Source organism: Typopeltis vanoorti, chromosome 18 (genome assembly GCF_054136105.1).
Source record: "Typopeltis vanoorti isolate ZY-2024b chromosome 18, IOZ_Tvanoo_1.0, whole genome shotgun sequence".
In the NCBI taxonomy this organism is placed as follows: domain Eukaryota; kingdom Metazoa; phylum Arthropoda; class Arachnida; order Uropygi; family Thelyphonidae; genus Typopeltis; species Typopeltis vanoorti.
In genome coordinates, this window is record NC_143566.1 from 49,101,645 (window position 1) to 49,127,908 (window position 26,264).

The 26,264-nt window shown below is 36.4% G+C and overlaps 1 protein-coding gene across 1 annotated transcript; it reads left to right on the forward strand.

Moving 5' to 3' along the window:
• Nucleotides 1-14,672: 14,672 nt before the first annotated feature.
• On the forward strand, nt 14,673-26,150 carry LOC150096651 (15-hydroxyprostaglandin dehydrogenase [NAD(+)]-like). The gene is made up of 7 exons (XM_090408413.1): nt 14,673-14,775; nt 17,016-17,139; nt 17,441-17,547; nt 20,324-20,420; nt 23,740-23,816; nt 25,420-25,562; nt 25,925-26,150. The coding sequence occupies exons 1-7, from the start codon at nt 14,683-14,685 to the stop codon at nt 26,019-26,021; spliced, it is 738 nt and encodes a 245-aa protein (XP_090264539.1). The 5' UTR covers nt 14,673-14,682; the 3' UTR covers nt 26,022-26,150.
• Nucleotides 26,151-26,264: the final 114 nt, after the last annotated feature.

Consider the following 26,264-nt stretch of genomic DNA (forward strand, 5'->3'; position numbering starts at 1 on the left):
ACATATTTTTGAATAACGTTATTAGTGGAACTTTCTTAAAGGCAATAAAAATTACCTTTCACTATAATTTGAGCAACTTACTAATACAGTGTAATTGTGTAGATATAGTCCTGCTAAATGTGGATAAAACGAACCGCTAATCTATTCTCTTATGAGGCTACTGGTGTAGCGAAGTCACAAATAAATACACCATATGGAAATTAAAAATCTGTGATTAGACTACGCGATAAAATGTCAAATGCAGCTGTACAAAAGAAGAAACGAACCAAGGTAAATAAATACGAAGAAGAGAATATTTTAGTGACTGTCGAAGAGAGGGAAGGACTACAAGGAAATGACGTAAAATGTATGGAACACGTGTTGTGTATGCAAGTATTCTGAGGTAAAGATTAGTTTGCGAAGTATATTTGCGTGTAGTTAAATATGCTCATATCGATGATGTCGATTAGAATATTATTTAAAACCCATCCATGTTACAAATCAAAAATGTTATAGTAAAATAGACATTGAACTGATCAAAAAGTATGAATAGATTTTATATCAATTCGATCGAACGTTGAATTATCCTTGTAATGTTCCTATTTATCGGGTTTTCAGAGCAAACTATGCACTTCTTAAAACAATGCATTTCTATCCCACAGTCTTTGATTCATACGATTATTCGGTAATCTAATCTTGCGAATTCACTAGAAATATTTAGAAGTCTCAGGTGTCGAGTCAGTGGAACGACAGGCTTAAAGTATCTTGATGAACACAAGTTAAAGGTACCACTGATAATTACTGATTGTCAATGGTTCCTTGATTTACTGATAATTCATAACCTGCACTATTCGGTTGCCGATGAGTGGAAAAAAAGTTTGGAGAAGGGTTAAAAAGCCTTATAGCATCTATGGGGACATTCAAAGTGCTTCTCTAATGGGAAGAACCATTTGGTCTCGAACCCACTGTGCGACACTAACAGATTCGGAATCAAGATGATGTATACATTAACTGGACAAAAATGAGAAACTCACAAGGGTTTCAATTCGGACTGATTCGCCCTGTCAATGTTCCAAAACCTTTACACTAGTAAAGTGTGTTTGAAATTTTGTATGAATTCAACGAGCAATGTTCCATTTAAAACTGCGCATGCGCTACCAAGTAGCAGTCACTCGCACGCATACAAGACTCATTTGACGCACTGACAAAGTGTTTGTTATCGTAAATGTATCAATAAACAAAAGAGGAGATACATTTTAGTTTGGAAAAGAATGGATACCAATCAAACACGATGTTACTAAATGGCAAACTTATAAGCGCGATGGAATTCGTTAGAGATTCCAAATAGATTTGTGAAATCTTTTAGGAATAGAAAATGAATCTTACTTATCCAGGTAAGAACTTCCGTAACTCAATTGATATAGACGAACCTCTTTGGTCGGAGAAACCTGGGATCGATTTCCGTCCGTGACGTGAGGAACCTCTACCTGGTCTCTTTCGACTAAAGGTGAGTAAGCTGGTCTCATACAGGGTGAATGGGTTTTACCGGAAACTGGGTTTTTTTGTCCCGAGGACAGGCAAATCGGCATCGTGAACACACTCATATACAGATAGGACACATCGGGAGGCATAGTGCTAATCACCTTATCCTTGAATTACGGTTGCGAGGCAATTCTTGAACACCGTACTTCTACCTTTACTGTGTCCAAGAATAACCTGGACACTGTAAAGGTAGAAGAGGAGGATTAAGTAAAGTACTTATATAGGTATATGTACCACGACGCAATTTAGATATGGAGAATAAGACACTATTCAATGAATATTTAGAGTATTATTCAAAATAAGAGGGCAATCATGTTAGAAGATCTGAAAGGCATACGTCAGAGACAAAAGAACACGAGTTGGAAAACATTTTAGGTCAATTGAGATTTGTTCAGAGAAATGCGAACTGACAAGCGTTGTTCGATTTTCTGCATCAGAAATGATCACAGCATTGAAAAGACGTTGACTTTGAGAGACGATCCGGTAATCAAATTACACAGCATGCTTGTGATGGTGAGCAAAAATGAATAAATGATTATTTCATCCTTGATAAAGAATTCAGTAGGGTGGTCATCTACATCAAAAATTTGTATGTTGCTTAAAATAAGATCATAGTCTTTTTATAGTCACCGTTAAGTGGCGAATGGGAAATAAATGTGTCAAGCGAAAAAGAGATAGAATGCTGAAATAGACTGAAGTGAAGAACAAATATGCATCTAATATCAGGTCTAAGGCCCATGGGTTAATTACTGATGCTGAATGGGAAAGGTTTCGAGATGTCCTGGTAGGAATAGCAGAAGAGGTGTGGAAAAGAATGAGTGGAAGCAGAAAAGGTAAAGAAAAGTACACAATAGTGGAATGAGAGCGAGAGCTAAAGAAGCAGAAACGGAGACCACTCAGAGAGTACGTCAAGAATAAATCACGTTGTGATAGAATTGTTTGTAATCAGAGATTAAAATAATCAATAAAATAAACTATATTAATCAACGTAGAAACGATAAAACGCTCAGTTTTTAATAAATGGAGATGGAAATCTTGTGACTACTGGAAGAGAAATCAGAATGATATGGCAACAATATTTAAGAGATAAAATTAAAAAAAAAAAACACTGAGAAAAGCCTATTAACCGTTGAGACATGTTCATGTAAAACTTACACGAAGAATAAATCATACAATAAAGACAGAGGATCTTTATAGCGAGATATTACCATGAATTTAACCCTAATCCAAGAAAAGGCTTAAGCTTGTACGAAACTAAGGATGGAGGAAGGGGAAAAGGTTCCCATGCGCAACACTAAAACGCAGATCTAAGAGAGATTATATACCATATAGACTTTGAGTAAGGAAAGAAATATAGTTGGTATTTCGGTTTTGATTTACTGAGGACACTCATATTTTTGTCTGATCTATTGATCAGACAAAAATATAAAATCATTTGAAAAACGCCGTTAATTTGAAGGCATCCTATGATTTTCAAGCTCGAAACTGTTGCGAATATCGAGTATAAATTTGTGCTACAAAATAGCACAATTTTATCTGAATTGCCTGACGCGGAGCAGTTATTCATTTAATCCTATCCTGTTCTAATTTACGGTCACGCGTAGACCTACGCATTTTACGTGTCGGCTTTCGGAACAGAAATCCTACAGAATATGTTGATTACTCCTTATTCATGGAGGTGTCGTACGTCTGTAGAAGCGTGTGTTCACGGGGTGGTTTTGCTTGTTCTGGGGGACGAAAAACCCGATTTTTCGAGTAAAGTTCATCTACCTCAGCATGAGACCGGCTAACTCATCTTTCATCGAAAGAGATCAGATAAAGGTTCCTCACGTTACTAACGGGAATCGAACCCAAGTCTTTATGACCAAAGGGCTTCTTCAATACTAACTGAGCTACGGAGGTTCATTATTTTAATAGATTTTAAAAATCAATTATGGTAATAGCAACTTTGTGGTAACAGTAATTAAAATCAGTGCACTACGTAAAGGAAGGATAATATTCCAATTCAGCTCCCCTCCTCTATTTAATTTTGTAATAAACAGAAAGAAGGGCAACATTTCAACTTTGATTCTCATTGCATAATTTTATATTAAATATGCCATAAAAAGCCGAATTTATCCGTATCTGTCGACATCGTCATGTGAGGTTTCAAGCACCCAATGCTCTTCTTGATGTTTTATTATCAGCGAACTTGACTTTTAAGCCGGTTTTATCGCACCGAAAACAATAGAAAACAGGAACACATACGTTTTCACTTTGCAGCTGAATGCTGAGGAGAAAGGTAAGCGGACTTTTATTTTTTGATTGCACTCGTTTCAAATTTACGTAGTGTTCACTGGCAGGCGGTCAGAAAATATAATATATTTTATATATTATAAAATTCTGAAAATATATTATATCGGACTTCCTCCCTTACGAACTGAAGATTACCGATTAAACTCGGGGTTCAATATAACGAAAGATTTCAATAAAGTCGGGACTGCTTAATTTCTTAACAAAATTACAAGCTTTCCTCGTGTTTTGTTGAAAACATCTAATTGTCAGCGTTTGGTCGGTTATTTTGAGTATTTCCGAACAGAATTATGAGGTTTCGATATAAAATATATTTACAATTCGATTTCAGTTTCAGATTTGAGAATTACATAGTATTAGCGGTTGTTCTGGTGACAAGGGGTATCTTTAGAGGGAAAAGTCCATTTTCAGAGGTCAAAAGACATACGAACGAGAAGTGTTTATGCTAAGAATGACGAAGTGTGAGTAGACAAAGAAAAGATCTGAACTTGTTTGGAGATCAGGGTGTAATGAAAGATAAAGACAAGCGAAGTGAGATATTTCTAAAGAAAAATCAGGCAGAAAAGTTTAACTTTTATTTAATAAATTTCTTCACTGTTTTTACAATTCTACAGTAATTCTATCTGTTTCGGAGAATTTTTCTCAATATTTAAATTTTTCAATAAAATTAAGACCCTTTAACGAATAATTAAAATTAATAATTTTAATTATTAATTTTAATTATTTAATAATTTAATTTTTAAATATTAAATAATTATTTAATTATTTAATATTTAATAATAATTATTGGTTAAAATTAATAATTTTAACGAATAATTAAAAGTATTAATCTTTTAAGTAAGCCTTTCTGCGAAATATTGTATCTTGCGGATTTCGGCATCTTGGATAAATTATCTTATTATTTATTTTTATTTTTAATTTATTTTTCTTCGGAATTTTGACAAATTCTTCTAATATTTATGCGGACAGTGCCATGTTGGTAAAAACAAAAAGTTTAATACGGACTCCAAGCTAAAACCTTATTTAGACGAACTAATAGGAATGCAGCTAAAGACATGTTTAGTTTAATGCGTGTGTACTAAACAGGCTTGTATTATTTCTGCTTCTCTTATGTGAATAAATAGTAAGCAGAATTCAACACTGTTATTGAGTTTGACTGCATTTCAAACATTCAACTGCAATTCTCAGGTAATAACAGAACCAAAAGGAACTCAAGTCGCACAAAAGACTTATTTGTTTTACTATTCGGAGGAGTTGAATAATGTTTACCCAAGGAATGTAAGATCTACTTAAATGTACATAAAAGAGACAATTAAAAATAGAACAAAGGGTTTATATTCGTTATCCGTACGAGTAGTTCAAGGATAGCAGTTTCTCCATCATTCAGAACGATTGTCGTAAGAGAAATCAATCAGCCTTATCCACTTATCAAACTACTTTTTTAATAGATAACAGGGTTGAGTAACATTTCACCTCGCAACAGCAGGTTGCGAGGATCGTGTATTAAGAACGAGTCATACAAAATGCGTGTGTCCTTCAGCCTGTCGGTTATGCATAAAGCGAAACCTCAGTTGCGAGAACAAAATTCCTCGCACACGTTACGAGACCGGCTAACTCATCTTCGACTGAAAAGCATTAATAAAGGTTATTATTGACGGGAGTCAAATACAATTCAATCCAACCAATGGGCATCGTCTATACCTATTCAGGAACGGAGTCTCCTAGTTTCAATATCAGCTTTTGCCATTAAAGAACAGTCAGTGCTAGTAAAACAACAGTACATTATAGAGGATAATTAAAAGAAAAACTAGGCTATTTTATTTTCCTCCCTTCTTTCATAGATATTTATATGGAGACTTTATATAACATTTCTATCTGTAGTGTGATATGTTGGAATATCAAAAAAAAAATTTAGTAGTTCAATTGATTCGCTATTTACATTCTCCGCTATATATATTATACACACACATATGTATACGCTATATGCATACAATATACATTCTCAGAAGAGGTGCTTAGATTAATCAGAAGAGGTTATCAACTACTAAAGAGGAAAGCCAGAAATAGGATGACCTGGAAGAGTGATCTCTCCATAGCGAAAATGACGGTCCTTTAGAATGATAATGATTCATCAGCAAGTATTGACAACATCCATTGCAGCTAACAGAATGAAATGGCAACGTTTTATGTTATATATATATATATATATATATATATATATATATATATATATATACCGTGTGATTATAAAATAACGTCAAGTGTTCAGAGCCCTCTAGCGAGTAATGTATTGGACGAAACACGAATATTCTGTAGACTTCCACAGTGGAACATGGGGATTCGATTTAACGAAAAACAATAGTACCAAAAGTCGCCAACAAGGGAAATCGTGGCGCTGTTTACCGAGTAAAGTGCATTAATTTGCATTATCGCGTTTCTTGTGAGCGATCATGCAATAAAAGGAAAGCCTGTGAGATTTCTTATCATTCGTAGATGAACTACTTTTCGATGCCTCTTACCTTACGTGGGTGTGCTTTGTTAGTCAAACTCTATTATCGCGGAACAATATTGCCAGTGCTTGTCTTCGTGATTTTCGGCGTATGAAAAATTACGAAAAGGATCAATTAGCGTAACAAACTCACGAAAACTGATTCGGTGATTTGAAACTACTGGAACTCTAGCAGTGCAGGTAGGCAGGGGACGCAAACCAATCAATCACCAACAAGTTGAACAAGTTGCAACTGCTATTGTTGAACAGGAGATGACGAATGTGCAGGGTACCAGCAGTGCACGAACAATATCCCGGAAAACAGATATCGCATACACAACGGTGTGGAAAATTCTACATCAGATGTTGAAGTTTCATCCCTATAAAATCAGTCATGTTCAAGAATTGCGCCCTGGTGATGCGACCACACGAATCGACTTATCTTTGAGATTCTTAGCGCGGAAGGTGGAAGTGGATGAAGCATGGTCGTGGCAGATTTTATGGAGTGACGAAGCGTATTTTTATTTGAACGGCGATATTAACACACGCAACTCACATTTGGGATGCAACTAATCCGCACGTGTGTTTGCAGATGCCTATCCGTTCGCCCAAAGTCACAGTGTGGTGCGGATGTACGGCATCTTTTATCATCGGTCCATACTTTTACGAGGAAAATCGCCAAAATGGACCAGTGAACTGTTCCGTCAATGCTAACAGGTATGCCAATATGCTACAGAACTTTGTGGTTCCACAACTGCAGCAAAGAGGATGTCTGGATTCGACCATCTTCATGCAGGATGGTGCACCATCCCACATCGGACTTCAGGTACATCGTGTTTTGCGACAACATTTCTCTGACAGAAGAATCATTAGTCGTGTATTTCCCACGTCATGGCCACCGGGATCGCCTGATCTCAATCCTTGTGACTTTTGGCCGTGGGGATTTCTTAAAAGCATTGTGTATCAAGGACATGTGGCCGATATTCCAACTTTGAAAGATCGAATAACGTTACACGTGAGACAAATCAATTCCGATATGTTGCGAGCCACTGTGGAAAATGTCGTGCACCGTATGCAATTCCTGGAATATCAGAATGGTGGTCATATTGAACCTCATTTGTAATTAACAATAAACATCATGAAATTGATGTGTGCTGTCTCTCATTTGCCAATTTTTTCATTCATTAGTCACATCTACTAAATTAATTTGGCAGTGCCCAAATTTCCCCTGTTAGCGACATTTAGTACTATTTTTTTTTTTTTCGTTAAATCGAATCCCCATGTTACACTGTGTACGTCTACCGAATATTGGTGTGTTTCGTCCAACAATGCATTACTCGTTAGAGGGGCTCTGAACACTTGACGTTATTTTATAATCATCCGGTATATATATACACTGGGTGATCCAAAAGTCACAGAAAAAGTAAAAATTCAATAATTCGAAAAGTATAGACAGTAGCACGATGCGGTTTTCACAGAAATGAAGACATGGGATTTTTTTAATAACAAAAAATTTTATAGCCAGAATAGTTACATTTATCACCGACAGATGGTTCTATAGAGCTCCTGGAGCTGCTACCTGTCACTATTTAAACCGTGAGGCATGCAAATTTCAGATGTAGTGAATACTGAAGTTGAACTTTCAGCATTTAACGTTTATTACTGAAGTTAAACGTTCAGCCAAGGTGAGTCATGTTATCGTTATTACGAGATAAAGCACTTTTAGTTAAGCTGTATTATCAGAACTCCGAATATGCAAGTGTGGCTTTACGCACCTTTCGTTCGATGCGGGGTATTAGAAGTGGAAAGGGACCGATGTCTTGTTCCTCACTGATAGCTATGATGAAAAGATTTGAGGACACAGGCAGTTTGGAAGCACGTGCAAGAAGCGGGAGACCCAAAAAACTATTGCAGTTGTGCACGAGGTCGAACACGAGACCGACACACAATCGGCAGCTTCCACACATGGGGAATGCAGTGCGCGTGAAATTTCGCAATCATGTGACAGGAATTACAGCTGAAGCCCTCTTCGATGCTGTGCAGAGTGTCGTGCGCAGTATGACGTCCATTCTCAGGCATGACGTCCGTCACATTGAACATTTGTAATTCTAGCTGCGTTGCGAACTGTTCTGTGACACTGCACAAACTACTGGCACAACTGAAGCGCCACCTGTCGGTGGCAAATGTAACTATTCTGGTAATAAAATGTTTCGTTATTAAAATAAAATCTCATCTTTCTGCGCATTTCTGTGAAAACCGCATCCTTCTACTGTCTATACTTTTCGAATTATTGAATTTTTACTTTTTCTGTTACTTTTGGATCACCTGATATATATATATATATAATTAAATAGGCCGGGAAGTTGGTTCAGTGAGTTTACAAATAAACTGTAAAAGAGTGTTAGTTAACAGCCGCTCTTGTTTTAATGATTGTGGAGGAGAGTGGAGGGAAAATAGTGGCCATTTCAGCAGAGTACTCTCAATGAAAGTATCTGTAGGGGGAAGAAGGCGGAAACTGAACGTCTCTGAGAGAGGGATTGAAGAGGGTCTGTGAGAGAATAGGCCAGATAGCCCTCTTCTGGACAGATCAAGCAATCTTAGATGGGATTTTGTGTTTCATGCTACCCCAAATATGAGAGCAATACTTAACGATCTGTAATATTTTAGCAATAATTTGGGATTTGTGTAGAGTTAGTAGCTGTGAAAGGGTGAAGTATTGTCTTCTGAGAAAAAGTACACCAAGATTTTTGGCTGCTTTAGAAGTTATAACAGAAATGTGATCGTGTTTGGATATCACAGTATTACTGAAGGTAAGGGAAGGATGCGATCTATTTCTTGCAAGACACCAGAGAGGACTGATTTTGGTGGCATTGAAGTCTACAACAAGGTTGTCCTTGCCTCATTGGGATATAGCTAGGGGATCGGAGTTCAGTCCTCTGGTCGCAGTGCATCTTGAGGTTTCTAATACTTCAGCACTACAAGGTTTATCAAAGGAAAGGAGGAATGGAGCATTCCGTCATCAGCAAAGCTATGGATAGGATCGAACGTCTGTGAGAGCAGGTTATTTATATACAAAAGGAAGAGGAGGAGGTCAAAGAAGGAAATTCTCTGGGATACCTATGCATTGATGGAGAAATCCGAGAAGAGGAAACCGTCCACAATGATACTTAATTAGTAACCAGTTGAAGAATTTGGAAGTCAAGCCATAGGATATCAGTTCGCTAAGTATACCGCGGTGCAAAACTGTGCCTTTGAAATGTCGAAGGCAACCATTTGAGTTTTTCTGCATTTTTACATCTCCTGAGTTCAGACGTGGGTGGTGAAAGCAAGAAGATCAGCTGTAGATGGCGAGTGTGCGGAATCAGTACTGCTGGTCACTAATTAGTTGGTAGGTCTCTAGGTTGCTCAAGAGTTGGTTGATGATGACCCTCTCCACAATTTTAGAGAGAAGTGACAACGATTGCACGGTAGTTCGTTGGACTTTTATCACGTTTCCTTTGGAGGGCTGTGTATGGGCCTGTTTTCAAGTTGTAGGATAGATGCCAGCTGAATATGATAGATTGAATAGGCGATACAGGATAAGTGTCTGTTCTGGGGCACAATTTTTAGCACAGTAGGTGGGATACCGTAATGACCAGTGGCTTGTTTGTGTTCAGGTTACTAAGGATTGTTTAGATTTCTTTATGAGTGATATGAAGAAGCTGTTCTTGGTAGAGTGGAGGAAACTTTGCCCAGGTCATTAATGCAGGAATCGGAAGAGAAGAGTGATGCCAGTAAATTAGCCTTGTCTTTAGGTTAAGTAACTATAGTACAATCCGGATGTAGAGTGGTGAAAACGTAGGTGAGCAAAAGTTACGCCCAATGGGCATTTGCAAGCGAACTAGAAGGAGTGACTTCCATTTGGGAGTGATGCCAGTTCTCAGCATTTGACCCTTTCAAAGTTCTGATTTCATTTGGTGATGATTCTTTTACGGCTGTCGAGAGCTGCAGCATAGGCAAAGTGAGCAGCTGGCGTTTTGGTATCGAACCATTGGTGGTATGCAAAGGTTTTTTCTTTTACTACGTTCGCACATTTTTAGAACGAAGGCTTGGATGGTGGTTGAGAATTTGGAGTGTAATAAGGGATGAAAACCTTCATTTACGTGAGGATGATTTCTGTTATTCGGTCTGAGCAGTTCTTTGGATCAGAGGAACTGAAGCAGTAGTCGGACCGTGGGAAGGAGGAATAGAATTCACAAAGGTCGTCACATTTGTCGCCTAAAGAACACGAAACTGAGAACTGGTGTGATTTGAGTTACCAAGAGGAGAACTGACAGTAACAGTATACTTGGAAGGGGAGCTTGTTAGAGGTGAAGTGTTGCAAATTGGAGGGAATTGTCAGGTATTCTGGCAGGAAAATTGATGATTTGTGATAGATCATTGCTAATGGCAAACACCTCGTTATCCTGTCTGCATGATGGTGAAACTGAAGAGGAGAAGCTAATATGAGTTGTGGACGCTAAAGTACTCAAGCAGGATGACCTTACTATTGTAATATTTCGACTGTAGAAAGTTGAGCTTAAAGAGAGATAATTGAAAAGTTTCAAGTAGTTAACGAAATTTGTGGATCGATAGAGAGAGAGCATATGGATACAGCAGGTGGTCTGGTAGGGAAATTTTGAGCCAAACAGATCAAACAGTGGGGGATGCGTGGTTTTGCAATCTCTAGTATAGTGTGTCAGTTCTGATTAATGCACAAACGTCGCCCTTGTGGCGGAAAGAATTGTGTAATGTGTAGTTTGGGTAGTTGAGATGGACGGTCGTAATTTTGGTTACAAATTGCGATTTTGATAATAATAATAATTCTGGTTTAGATGACTGTTGGTGATGTAGCACTTCGTTTAAATTGCTGCTTAGGTGAAGAGGATTGCGAATCTTTTTTATAGGAATTAATGTTGTTGGTCATTTGAGGATTTTTATTCGATTCTTGTTTTTTATGACTTAACTGTTGTTTTGTGTTCCGCAGTAAAATCGCATTTCTTTGGGTTGTGATCCATCGTATATGACGAGAAAGAGGTAAAAAGGAAGTGGGTCATGCATTGAACTCGCAAACAAATCGCCCACACAGAGGAAATTCGGTCTCTTTTCCATATGTGGCCTTGACAGCCCCCCCCCTCCCTGCAGTCACTGTATTTGGTCTTCCTCCAGTGGCAAAATACGTGGTTGTAGGATTTGATGCTAGCTGATTGGGAAGCTATGCCCTAACCACAGATCACGAGGACTCCGACGTAGGGGAGTTTCATGGTCAGCGTAATGCAACAATCACCAGAGATAATAGAAAAGATCTTTTGATTGTACAGGGCTATTGAAATGCCAAAATTGGAACAGACATCGGCAAGGATTATCTCCCATTTGTCGGACCGTATGGCTATGGGGAGTCAAACGAAAGAGGTTTTGAATTGATCAATTTTGCCTCACAAAATGAACTTACCATTACTAACACTCTATTTCTCCATACACCTTCCAGACGATGGACATGGACTTCCACTGATGGTAAAACACAGAACCAAATTGACTTTATCCTTGTAAGCACAAGATTTAATAACTCCATCAACCTCACAAGAACCAGATCATTTCCTGGAGCCGACATTGGCAGTGACCACAATATGGTCATCCCAACTGTGAATATGAAAATGAGGGAAAGATTACCTACAAAATCAATTCGTAAAAGATGTAATATTGAAAAATTAAAAGATCCGAAATAAATACACTATATAAATACAAATTAAAACACCTTTTTGACACAAGCTTCAAGAAATATAATAGTATCGAATCTAAAACCAAATATTTCTCACAAAAGACAACTGAGAAAGAAATCCTTGGATACAAAAGAAAAATAAATAAACTATGGATAACCAAAAATATTTTGGACCTATGCGATGAAAGAAGATATTTGAAATCTCATATTAATAGCGATGATAACAGAGAACATTATAAAAATATTACTAAGGTTATTAAAAAAGAAATCAAATATGCTAGAAACTTGTGGGTATTGGATGAATGCAAAAATATAGAAGAGGACTTAAATAAATATAGTTCTAAAAGTGCTTTTAAAATTATCAATAATTTAACGAAACCTTTTACCGCAATTAATTGGAGCATAGAAGATGAAGATGGAACTCCTATCACGGATAACCAGAAAATAGTTGATAGATGGAAATCTTACGCAACCAAGCTTTTTCAAAAGGATCCTGAACTGACCGATGATATTTTGGACGGAATTTTGCCAGGAGGTTCGGAGGAAGGAGATTACCCGATATTAAGAAGAAGATATTGCAGCAGTTAGCTCCTCAAAAACAGGAAAATCACCGGGAAGTGATGGTGTCACAGTGGAACTGATACACGAAGGAGGTGACATCATCATAGACACCTCGCTAAATTTATTCCAGGATGTATGGAACACAGAGAGTTGGCCTTCTGATTGGCGGACTTCTGTCATTGTACCTATCCCTGAAAACGGAAACAGCAATAAATGTAGTAACTATAGAATCATAAGCCTTATTAGTCATCCAAGCAAAATCCTGTTAAAAATACTATTGTCAAGAATCGAAAAGAAAATAGAAAGCAGACTAGCAGATGAACAAGCGGGTTTCCGGAAGTCCAGAAGTACAATTGATCATATTTTTACAATACACATACTAGGCGAAAAATACATAGAACATAACAAAATAATCTGTCACAAATTCTTAGACATTCAAAAAGCTTTTGACTCAATATGGCACGAGACATTATGGAAAATCTTAGAACATTATGGTATTGACAACAAAATCATTAGGATTATTAAATGTCTTTATTCCTCATCTGATATGAGAATTAAAATTACAGCAGTGAACCGTTTCCGGCAGAACGTGGGGTAAGACAGCGACGCATCTTGTCCCCTCTTCTTTTTAATTGCTTTCTGGAATATGCTCTTTATGAATATGACACTGGAATAGTAGGAATAAATAACTTATTCCTACTATTTATAAATAATTAAAGGAATAAAAAACACGGACTAAGAATAAATAACTTACGTTTCGCTGTCGATATCGATCTTCTGGCAGAAAGTGAAGAATTACAAGAGATAACCAGCCGTGTTTTTGGAACATTAAAAAAATATGGATTATACCTAAACCTACAAAAAACAAAAAAAAATAATAACCTCAAAATCAGACGTTAAATTCTTAACGATACAAATTGGCAACAATCAAATTGAGAATGCAAACAAGTTCACTTATCTGGGAAGCACGTTGAGTCAAGATGGCCGCTCAAAAACCGACATTAAATACCGAATTTCTAAGGCAACCGTGGCCCTACAGAAGTTAAAACCATTGTGGGGAGATAACAGAATAGCAATCACAACCAGACTAATTGACACCTTGGTGAATTCTATCCTCGTGTATGGTTGTGAGGCCTAGACTTTATTGAAAGATGAGAGGAGACTTCTGTCTTTTGAAATAAAAACTTACTGAAGACTTTTGAGTATTTCCTATACCACTCACGAAAATAATGAAAATGTCCGAAAACTGATCGATTCAATAGACGGAAGAAAAAGGGAAATATTCTCACAGTCATCAGAAGAAGAAGTGGATAGATGAAATGGTTCGGACAAGTGGAGAGGGCTAATGGCATTCCAAAGCAAGGACCAGAAGGAATCATTCCGGGACCAAGGGTTAGGGGCCGACTTCGATTAAAATGGACTGATGACATCAAAAAATAGAGAAATTCCTCCCTTTCTCAACTGACGTCAAGAATAAGAGACCGAGACGACTGGTGGAGGCTAGCAAAGAGTATCACCTACCAGCCATGAATGACCCAATGGTTCATTTAGGACTACGGGAGAAGAAGAAGATCGGGAAGCCTCTAGATTCGTTACTAACTTGTTTGGTCCCGCGCGGTACGGTATGAGCCCCCTACAGTGCGATTTGTTTTCTATTGAGACTATCACTCTTGCTGAATGTGGGAAGAGAGTGGTGGAAACAAAAATCGGAACACTTGTTCTAGAGACGAAATATGGCCGCAGTCACTTCAATTCTCTAGAATTGAAGATTCGAGTATAATGTTTTCTTTTTATTAAAAGCGGCATTGCATAAAGAAAAATTGAACAGATAACACACCAAGGAACGTTGGATTAGCACTTAAAAAACTGCACTTAAAGAAAAAAATTACGATTTCCTAGAATGAAAACAAGCAGCTCTAATAATGCTTGTCACGAAAGGAAAACGAAGCATGAGCGCGCGCTCACACATACATGCAAAGCTGCACATACCATACATTGGCTGTCCCATTATTCAGAAAAGGTACATTTAATATAGAACTGAATGTTCTAAGCAATTCTACTATTTTCAGAACTGCACAGCACAATGGAGCTCGAAGGAAAAGTAGCCATCGTCACAGGAGGTGCTAACGGGATCGGGAAAGCAATATGCGAGGCTCTTGCCAGTAACGGTTGCAAGGTAAGTTCACAAACTAACACGTAGAAGTGTTTAAGAAACTGTAGTAAAGTAACTGCGTATTTAGGTATTTTTAAAGTTAATATGCTAACAATAATGCTAAATATATCCATGCTGAAATAGAAGAAATTTTGTTTCAAACGAAGATAACTCGAAATCAAAATAGTTCCAACTTTTTTTGCTGACAGATTATAGGGTTATGCTTATTTCCTTATTCACTAGTGGCAGACACAATGCGTTATGCAGTTTAAGTTAAAGAAGATGTAATGACTACTACAACGTTATATTGAACACGTTGAGTTGCACAGATATCTTATTGATTCCATTGCTCTAGGATAACTTTTATCATAAATTACAGAGATGGACAGGAATCGCAGGTATATTTAGAGACGCTAGTGACATGAGCATTAAGAAGTCTAATAGCGCATTTTATATTATAGCGCATTAGAGTATTATCCATTTCAAAAATATCTGGCCCTACAACCTTCAATTACTTCTTTTGTAATCAACACCAAAGCAAACACAAAATACTCCAGAAGACTTGAAGTATTCGCTACTAGTTTGAATTCAAACAAAACCGTTTACATCCAAATCCTAACTTGGTCATATCCTCCGTACTCTGGCTCAACGATCATTGCCGAAGAGATTTTAACTTGTATCAGGCAACCTTTTGATGATGGTTAACAGTGCAAATGCAATCGATGTGGAGATTCCTCCTATGGCGAATGATGAGTCCTCTCCTCACAGGCAGTCAACTGTGAATATCCGGAATCGAATATAAGGAAAAAAAGAAATCGACTAAGTAATAAAAGGTGCTCTAAAAAGGCTGTTAGTTATGCATGATATGCTGCTATGAAACGAATATATACTCGGTGACCAAAATACAAGCAGCTTATTCAAATCAGCAGTAGAATGCCTCGAAGTAAGACTCAAGTGCAATCGTAATTAATAAATCCCTTGGTCTGAGTAACGTCTAAGACCATAGTGGGAGAGCTGATTATTACCACAGAAGAAATTAGGTTCCGAGAGTATCATGCCTGTAAAGGCGTGTGATTTGCTGTCAGTTTGGCTGTTTGCTGTGATAAAAAAAACAACAAAAGGAGAATTCCCGGTAAGAAAAAAAAAAATCCCCAATTCTCGCATGACGCCAGCAAACTAGTCTTCGAGTGATATCTTTAATATTAAGATTTCAGTAGGGAAAAAACCCTTACACTTCTAAATGATAGGCTAACACATCCTCTGATGTGTTGTAAGTTGTACCAACCACAGGCAGAACTCAATTAGACATATCGACAGCTCATGAATATCGGGTGTGCTACGGAGTCTATCTATGAATGCTTATGATGCTGCAAGAAGGAATTAGGTGTTTAACTAATAGGGTTGCCCGTTAGTGTAAAAGTGTTTCTTTAAAATGCAACCGAAGAGTTAATAAATAGGACAAGGTTTTCAGTTAAAAAATAAACTGGGTTTTGTAAATCACACATGATTATTGAGGCTGAATCTGCTAAGGTTGGAACAGAGTTCTTCTACAAATATTTTTGAAGAGAATATGGAATTTTAATGGTTGTAAGCAAGACGTAGTAGTCTTCAGCCATCCTAGTAGTAAATAAAATATTATATTAAATATACTTATAAATGTATGCGATTTCGTCATCTTAAAAGCAAATCTCATCTCATTTGGTCCTTAAGATGTTAGGTGGTTCGTCCAAACAACTTAGTTTTATCATAAGCATAAATCATGTCAAGCCAGAGTCGATTATTTCAATCTGCCTAGGTTTGCCAATTGGGGATTTTTAGACAGGTGGCAGATTTGCCTATTTTAGGGGACGAAAAACAGACGTTTCTGGAAGAAAATCCTTGATACATCCATACAGCATCAACCTACTGTTAGTGGAAAATAACTTATAAATATTCTTCGCCTCCTAGATGACATTCGAACCCAGACCTCCAATCAAAGAATACCGCCGATACAAAACTAGCAACGGAGGCTCTTTGTAAAGACAATGGTAAATTCAAAGTGAAAGAAAACACTTGACTTCAACGAAATGAGAGTCATCATCTTTACTGAAGAATGACTAACTTGAATCAATATAATCTCTCTTGTAAATGCACAACGTGAGAGGGAAGTTTGTAAAAAATAAAATAAAACAAAAGAATAAAATCACCTTCGGTTTTGATATTACACGTTAGCAAATAATGTTTCTTTTTCATAGAAACAAAATAAATATTCGATGTTAATTTAGGTGTGTATCGCAGACGTGATCGTGGAGAAAGGTCAGTCCACTACCGCCGAGATCAATGAAAACCACGGAAAAGGAATTGCAATGTTCGTGAAATGCGATGTCACCTCCGACGAGGAATTCGAAGGTAAATATGCTTTAACTATTTCATTTTTTTTAATAAATAAGAAATTAGTAAAATATTAATTTGTTAATCAGTAGAGCAATTCGGGATGAGAAGTAAGATATATAATGGAAACACTGAAATTTTGTTTACGGCAAATCTTTCCAACAACAAAAGAGTAGCTTCGGAATTATTTTAATACCATCAAAAAAAAAAAATATATATATATATATATATATATATACTGTATATACCTGCTCTCATAGTAGAATCAAGCATACAGATAATTATTTATTTGTTGTTTTTTTTTCTTTTTCACCTGAAGGTGTGTTTCAGGAGGTCATGGCAAGGATGGGTCGAGTGGACATTCTTGCAAACAATGCTGGAATATCTTCAAAAAAGAATTGGCAAAAGATGGTGGATGTTAATCTGGTAAGTAATGTTTGATGTCCCCTCCACCCACGAAAGGCTTATTTGTAAACATTATAGTACATTTGTACCGTGAGCAATTTAAGGATTTTTATTGGTTTATTTTGTATTTTTTACATTTATTTTTACATAGAACTTTTTCATTTCACTTCACACCTCCAATAAGCTGGGCAGTAGTCTCACACGGCAGATGAAATTCATCTTCCGCCTAAAGACAATCGCAAATATCCATGTGTACATTAGGATTCGAACCTACAGCCCGTCGGTTGGAGAGTGGAAACGCTAAGCACTTGGCCAACCAGGATGGTATAATACTAAATATATGAAAGTTATGGAAGCACTAAAGCCAGGTCTCATCTGTTAAGTTTAAATGTTCTCTTAATAGAAAGTCTCTTTCACAGTTATCTGAAACAACACGTTCATAAATCTAACAGAGAAGATTGGGACTTGGATGCATAGCTACATTAATGACGGATCATCATCATGATCATTACCTAGACGCCCAATGCGATAGTAATTGACCTTGATAGAGGAATTAAACCCGTCCTAATGGGCGGATGAGAACTAAAGGACGGGGTATCAAGCCTACTTGAAGATAACGATTAGGCCATATCAAATTGGATTTTTTTTTAATCTACTTACACGATATGAAAAAAACAAAATTAAGGAGTACTATCTGGGAATCATCACTGCTTAATGGAAGTAATCACGCTAATACAAAATCCACAACTCTCCGATTTATTAATCCGACAACACATCTGTTCACGAAGAAAAAGTAAATATATGTCTACCTGCTACTTATGATTCCAAATGATTTAAGATATTATGGATTTCCTTCTATTATTTATTACCTCTGATCTGATTCCAGTGTTTGATGAAAATTTAGGTATTAATTTTAAAAAAATTAAACATTAAATTATGTAGGAATATCGGGTGATATGTTTCTTTTTTTTTTTTTTTTTTAATTTATTCGGATCTGTTATCCTAAAGATATTTTAAGCAAAATGTTTTATGAAAATAACTGCTCAGAATAAATGTAGACATTCAATGATATAAGATTCTTTTCGGGAAATCTTGTTTAAATTTATTCCGTGAAGTAATTTTCATAAAACTCCTCAGCCGCCTGAATCAGTGAACAAGTTCGCAAAGATATTAGTTGCAAGGAGACGCAATGGAATTTTGGAGTTCCAATTACTATAAGCAACAACCAGATTAACTAAATTTTTCAAATGACTTGGAACAAATTAAATAAATTGTTAATGAAAGCATAATTTGATTACAGATTAAATATAGCATATGGATAATTTTATAATTTAACTAAATTCCGCTACAACCACCATTATTTACAGATAAAATTACTTTAATTATATGAATAGGAAATTTGTTGACAGCTGTATGAAAGGCAGAATACTTACAGGGTAGTCTTTTAAAAACCATCTTCTCAAAGGTAATTGGGCGACTTGGCCAGAAGATATTATGAATTATTATTATTCGTAATAGTAATAGTATTTTAATACGATAATTTAGATCGAATGGATAGATGCAGTTTGCTGAAGATGTTAGTACTGTTGTGAGTTTTGTATATAAATGTATATGTGAACAAATATTTAAAAAATGAAAAAGAAAGATGGAGGAAAAAGAAAATCTGTCAATGTGAACTTGAAAATCTGTCAATGTGAACTTGAAAATCTGTCAATGTGAACTTGAAAATCTGTCAATGAGAAGCTAACCCATACGGACAAACCAGCCAACAGGGAGTACGTTGGGAGGTAAATTTTGTATACTTTGTACATCGGCATGGACACAGCGGCAATTAGAAGGAATGCACAAGTCAATGGAAACTCAAAAGAAAACAGATGTTACATCTGTCGATCGCAACATTAATAAAATGTACGAGGGGAGCAAAGAAAAGTTCTTTCTTTTAAGAAATAACCCAGGACTGTTTTGATATAATTGAAGTTCACCACATTAGCTTCACTTTCCCTGTGAGGGGATCTGTTTAAGATATTGGTTAAGGATTATCTTCTAGCTTGAATCCTTTGAGTACTACAAGGTTCAGTTCTGAGCGAGACTGTCTCGAGATCTGAGATATTTTATCCCTTGGAGATTTTCGGTTTTCTCCTCTTATATATAAACCGACGTGGAACACATTTGTCGTAGTATGACATGCAAGTTATACATAAAGTGGAATTTGCGGTAATTCGTGCAGTTCACAACGTTTCTCCCTGAGATGGACTGAAGTCTTCTAGAAAGCCGATAATAATAATAAATGACTGCTTAATATATATATATATATATATATATATACACACATGTTTAGTAATAAATAAAATTAATTGTTTTACGTGATGCACGTTTCGAAAAGAGAAGTCATTTTGTTCGTTAAAAGTAGTCTCTCCCCCTCCCAAATTCAGAATATATTTACAGATAGCCTTATTTGTCTTCCAAATTTGTTCTAATTCGTGCAGTTCACGACGGTGCCCCCTGTGATGGACTGAAGTCTTCTGGAAAGCCGATAATAATAATAATAATAAATGGTTGTTTAATACACACACACATATACAAGTTTAATAATAAATGAAATTTATTATTAATAGTACATTATGTATTTTTTGAAAAGAGAAATCAATTTTTTTGATTAAACATAATATCCCCCTCTCTCTCCATTCAGAATGTATTTAGATAGCTTTATTTGTCTTCCATCACCCCAAAATGGACCTCTCTTTATATGAAAGTAGAAATCCAAATTCCACCCTACAACTGTCTCTGTTGTTTTCAGAAAGGTGTGGTGCGTGGGACTCAGCTGCGCTTGCGATTCATGGGAAAAGACCAAGGTGGACATGGTGGAAGAATAATCAATACAGCCTCCATAGCAGGTAATACTAAAGAAATTTGATATTTTTATGATGTCATACAAATTTTTACTCAAGCAAAAATACAAGGAAACGACATTTCTGTCAAATTCGGCAGGGAAATTTTGAACAGCTACTTAACAAATTAAAAAATTGAGGCAGTGGTAGAATGGAAAAATCGAAAATCCAATAAATCCAGAATTTAAGCTCTTTAATTGCTTAAATGCATGCAAGAATTTAATGACACTTCTATTCTCAATTAAGTAAAAAAATACAATATTTCTCTACTAATTTTTCTTCATGCTTTCAGTGTGCACTCTTCAGCTCCTAAATCACAAGCGACTTTTGTCAATGGCCCATTATCAAATCTTCCAAATGCTTCTAATTTATTTGTTATCCATAAATACTACCACCATTTTTCCCTTTTCTCATACATTTTTAGAAAGAGCTATTATACGTCAGCGCAGCGATGTTCAACTCGAAGATTTCTACTTGGAAATCTTCAACTAAAGGGTTGTCGAAAGCAGTCGCTTCGTAGCTAAATTCAGTTACCTTAACAGCTAATTCAGAGGAGGGAGGGAGAGAGAGTTGGTAACGGACGGGTATATTTAAGTAGATAATTAGTTACTAAAACACTAATTGCTGATCCAAAGCAAATATTTCATATTACAGTTTAGATTTTTTTAAAGGTAATAGGATATTAAGAGATGGAGTTGACTTTTTATAGACTCCAAAGTACAGACAATTAAGTAATATTTTTTACATGTCACGTGTGTGTAATATCTGTGGTATGCGCAGAAGAGTCCAGCGGATCCACGGATTATATATACTTAACGATCCCCCCCCTCCCTGAATGGAATCATCATTTTAAGGGAAAAGACGAAATTATATCCCAATTATATTTTTGAATGCCAATAACACGCAACGCCGAAAGAAGGTGAAATGTTGAGAAATAAACATACATCCATTGATAAATGGAAATGAAACACTGTAGGGATGAACGTATCTCACAGAAAGTGTTCAAAATAACCTTCATTTGCTAGCAACAAAACTGTTTCAGACTTCTGATTGGTAGTCTCGGCACCAGAAAATTTCTGGCTATGTCTGATGGCACTACATGCATGTTCAAATCCTGCACTTGATGAACATTCCCACTGGGAGTAGACTACACGAATAATTTCATGTAGCCCCACAAATCATAACAAAGAATTTTGATCAGATGACCGAAGCTGGTGTAATTGCTCCACCTCGATTAATCCATGTTTCCGGAAACATTATATGAAGATAACTGCGTGCCTCAAGTGTGAAGTTTGGGGAAGCGCAGTAATGCGTTGACTACAATTTTTTTTTTTTTTTGCATGACAAGGGAAAATGTTTGTTGCCAGATTTCTCAAGAAGTCAGGGTATGAAGGTATTGCAAGTCTACTTAGCACAGTCGTATTAAAATCTATCTCCAAGGATTCTGCCCGCACGTTCATGGGTAGGTATCATTGAACAATTCTCACTAAATAACTTCATGTTTATTTTGATTGGCGTTCGCTCATGTGAAAGATTCATCGTGCCGTGTAACGAGTTACTCGTTTGTAGCCAGTATAATGTGAAGAAATACGATGCTCTCAAGAGAGTGCAACTGTCCAGGTGATTTGGCTGCGAGAAGGGAATTGACAGAGTTTGAAAGAGGCGTTATGATAAAATGTCATGTTCGGAAAATTGTTGGCTTGAAATGGCCCAATTTGTCGACAACTAGTAATACTATACTGTGATAGAAGCGTAAGGAGTCAACTGCAACTGCTACCCGCAGTTAGACGCCCCATTACAGTATTCTAGAATTCACCAAACACGACTGTAAGGAGCTACGATTGGTGATAGTAAAAGCAGCCATTCGTTAGCCAAAACGTTGAATGCGAATTTCCGGGCATCAAGTGGAACACAAATCCACACACACACAAAAAAACCCATTCAGAATCGAGGCTCACAAGATGGGTTTCCATGGTAGGAAATATGCAATATGTACGTTCCATGGTATAACCAACATGCAGTGTCGTCTTCAGTGGTGGTGCCAAAAGCGTGTACGGTGGTGTGAAACTTGGAAAGATTTGTTATTGAGAGCAGATGGGCGAATGCGAGTGGTGTTGCGGAAACCCGGTGAACGTCTCTTACCGGAGTGCGTAATCCCAACTATGAAGTTCGGAGGTGGTGGTGTGATATTATTTTTCTGGTTTTCCTAGTTTGGCCTCGGACTTCTGTTTCCTGTGCCACGAACACTGAACTTAGAAAGGTTCTCTAAGTTATTTATCTGAACATCTAATCCCATCTTCCATGAACAACGCTTAGTCTGTGAAAAGCACTCGAGAGAGAGAAATCGTTTGTCCAACGTACACTTGTAGAATTTGCACACAAAACATTAATCGAGGACTGATATTGCTAAGTATGTATTTCTGAAGTTTTCTTTAGTTGAGTTTTCTTCAGAGTCCCATTGCAAAATACTGAAGAAAATAGACATTTCTGTGGCTCAGTCTGTATCGGCGCGTCTCTTCTGTTTGGAAACGCCTTGTCAAATCCTGTCCACGAAGAAGCGTTATAAGTGTTTTCACTTAAGGGTGAGTTAGTGACCTTACATGGACGCGGATGTATTTTTCCTACTCAAAACAGGAACACTGCCTGTTTGAACACAGCAATTAGCATGACGTAATTCGGACATAATTTCAAATATCAGCATGAAACATGAGGCAACTGTCTTGCTCACAGTGAACCTGAAAGCAAGTCCAGGCGAGTCCTAAATGTGATTCTGATTATTTATCTGAAGTTATTTATCGAGTTGTGTTTATGGCGATGTCTCTAATAAATACACTAAAGTACCTCGTTATACTGCGTGTGTACTATTGCTGCGTAGTTTCAGGAGAATGTCGTGGGAAAAGATTATTGGTCTGTAAAAAAGGATTATCTATAATAAGTCACCCCTGCGATTAATTTGAAAATCAGGTAGGATTCATGCATGAAACAGCGAAATGTGGACTAACAGTGGTATTAAAGAAGTCTGGTTCAAAATACTTGACTCATCCGATATCAAACTGGTGGAGAGAGTGTACTGATAAAAGTTACAAATGAAGAGTGTAAAATTTAGCTTTTTATACTGATCTACTATTTATTTTTAACACAATGCAATATTTAAGATATTTTTATATATAAATGTTTGATGCTCTCTTGTTTTTCTGAATGAGAATTCCATTTTTGTAGAACGACGCTTAAGATTCATTAAATTCAGATTCCTATAATAAACCTTTCAAGGAATTTCGTAGGAAAGTGAAAATGCTTACAAAGCAATGTTTTAATTTATTTTTAGGTTTAATGCCATTACCTAATGCTGCAGTCTATAGTGCAACTAAGTATGGCGTGGTTGGAGCGACCCGCAATTTCGGAGTAAGTAGTTCAATATGTTTACATTTTTAAGTATTTATTTATTGAATGGAAAAAATTCATATTTGTGTTAATGGAGAAGCCGAATAGCATTGCTTATCAATCTATCAGGAAACTGTATTTCATCAGATATATTATCCAAATTAATTGAAGAACACACACACAATTCGCAGACAAAAATATTGTTAGTGGTAGTGATGTGCGTTAGATGGCGCTGGTAGTAGTTGTGTGTAGTGGGAGAATTAAGCAGTGGAGGAGATGGTTTGATATGGGTAACGGAGTGGAGTATAATAATAATAATAATAATAACAATAATTATTATTATTTTTAACGTTTCCAAAGCATCGTAATAAGAAGTGCTAAATTTTCACAGAATATTATCAATGTTGTAAGACTTACATGTCAGTATTATCCAATTCAAAAATATTTAAAACAGTTTTTAAACAAAGCTTTGCTTGGTTAAAATTCACTTTGTTATGATGTTGGTGTCCAACTAAACAGCAAAAGAACACATAATAATAGCACGACAGATCTCTAATCGATAAAATATGTGAAATGAGGGAAGAAAGATGAATAATTGCAGAATTCAGGAAAGATATAATCAATTTAAACAAAAACAACTTGTAAAATGGCGTAAGCTGGAAGCAGAGGTTAAGCTCTGGAATTTTCGTGTCTACAACTATGATCATTTTTTAAGCGACATGTTTGATGTGGCACACGATGTCGCGGACTTTGGTAGGAAAAAATTTAGATTTATGAAGATGTATGCACTAGGCATGTAAAATACGAAATGAAAGATATGCAATAGGTGAAGAGTACATTGGGCGTATGTGAAATCCGAGTAAAATTCAGTCCTTAAAGAAATGTGGGATTGGCAATTTGGTATGGAGATGTACTGTTTGAAGGATGTTCGACTATAACAATAGTAATGAGTGTTATATTACTATCACACTCATTACACTGATACAAATTTTCAGGTAACAGTTCACATTATGTTCTCTTTTTTTTCTTAAGTACTTGTGAAATTTTCTTTCCTAAGTTTCAGGTCAATGCGGATTTATCATAGCATAATAGAACGACATGATTGTGTAGTCCTCCACTCTCCTTAAAACCTAGCAGCCTGTATTTTTTTTTCTCCCGAGTTTGGATCCGAAACGCGCAGACAGTTTTTTTTTTTTCTTTTCATTTGAATTTCCAGTGTTTACTTAACGGAAATTCGGATTTATCATCTCTTTCTCAAAACAGGTAATCTAGTTCAGAACACACGCAATTTACAAACAACATACTGCCACATAGCTCGAATTTGAACATAATTCCAACTGACCTACTATGATAACAGTGCAACTCAGAGTACGAGATCTGAGAGGAATTCAGTAATCCAGACCAAAGCGTAAGTAAGTAAAAAGTTAATAGTTTAGGATTAACTATAGGGAAAGACATCTATAGTTAATCCTAAACTGTTTTTTTTTGGAGAATACTTCACAGTAAAACCGTACGCTATTATTTAACTAAAGGGTTCTCAATATGACACTCATTAGCTACTATCGTCCTGCAAAATTAATAGAAAACAAACATACTTTAACTGTTTTCTTTTCTTTCTTTGCAGAGTGATTTTTACTTCACCAAATCAGGAGTGTCGGTGTGCGCTGTTTGCCCAACGGTAGTAAAGACCAACATGTACTGGGAAGGCATAAAGCAGCTTAGTAGTGAAGAGGTTGCATCTTTAGAAAGAGAATTCACAGTTATTCGGTAAGCCTTCGAGAGCTGAACAGTTTTACAGTGAGAGTGCCCTAAATGCAAAGCCAGTATTCTTACAGAGAGCATTCGATGGTGCTCAACCACCGAACGCTCAAAATATGAAATTATATTTTTTATTTCTTGTTCTCATTATCATAAATCTTAAAGGTTATTAATGACATAATGTTAAACAAGATAATATCTGAAAAGGTGTATGTTCGCGATATTAGTCAAGTAATTTTATATTAAAATGCTAGCTGCATTTTAATAATTCTATTTATGAAGTAACTTGCCTTAACCAAAATAAAACAATACTAACGAGATTTGTCACACATTTCATATGCCTCTCCTGTTCTAATTTATTATTTTTCCAGTCCCTGTGATGTTGCCGAAGCCGTGCTGAAACTATTAAAGGATGGCAAAAATGGAGCCCTTCTGAAAGTGGCCAAGGACTGCGTCGAATATGTGTGATTGACATTTCCTTTTTTCACAATCAAGAATGGCTGAATAAGAAATTTTCTTGTCTCATTGTGTACTTTTAAAAATGAAAGTGATTTGTAAGAACCGCAAGACAAAGAAGTATTTTCTTTAAATGAATTAATTATTAAATATTAACCTAATATTTCATATAAATTTAATTTTCAGTATTTTGCATGGAATTCATCTACTGTATTTCTACGATCCTTATAGCTTACTAAGCCTAAGCTCAAGAGA

Coding starts and splice junctions, on each gene's coding strand:
- LOC150096651 (XM_090408413.1), top strand. CDS start 14,683: ATGGAGCTCGAAGGAAAAGTAGCCATCGTCACAGGAGGTGCTAACGGG. Junction 17,140..17,440: donor CTCCGACGAGGAATTCGAAG/GTAAATATGCTT, acceptor TTTCACCTGAAG/GTGTGTTTCAGGAGGTCATG. Junction 20,421..23,739: donor CAATACAGCCTCCATAGCAG/GTAATACTAAAG, acceptor ATTTATTTTTAG/GTTTAATGCCATTACCTAAT.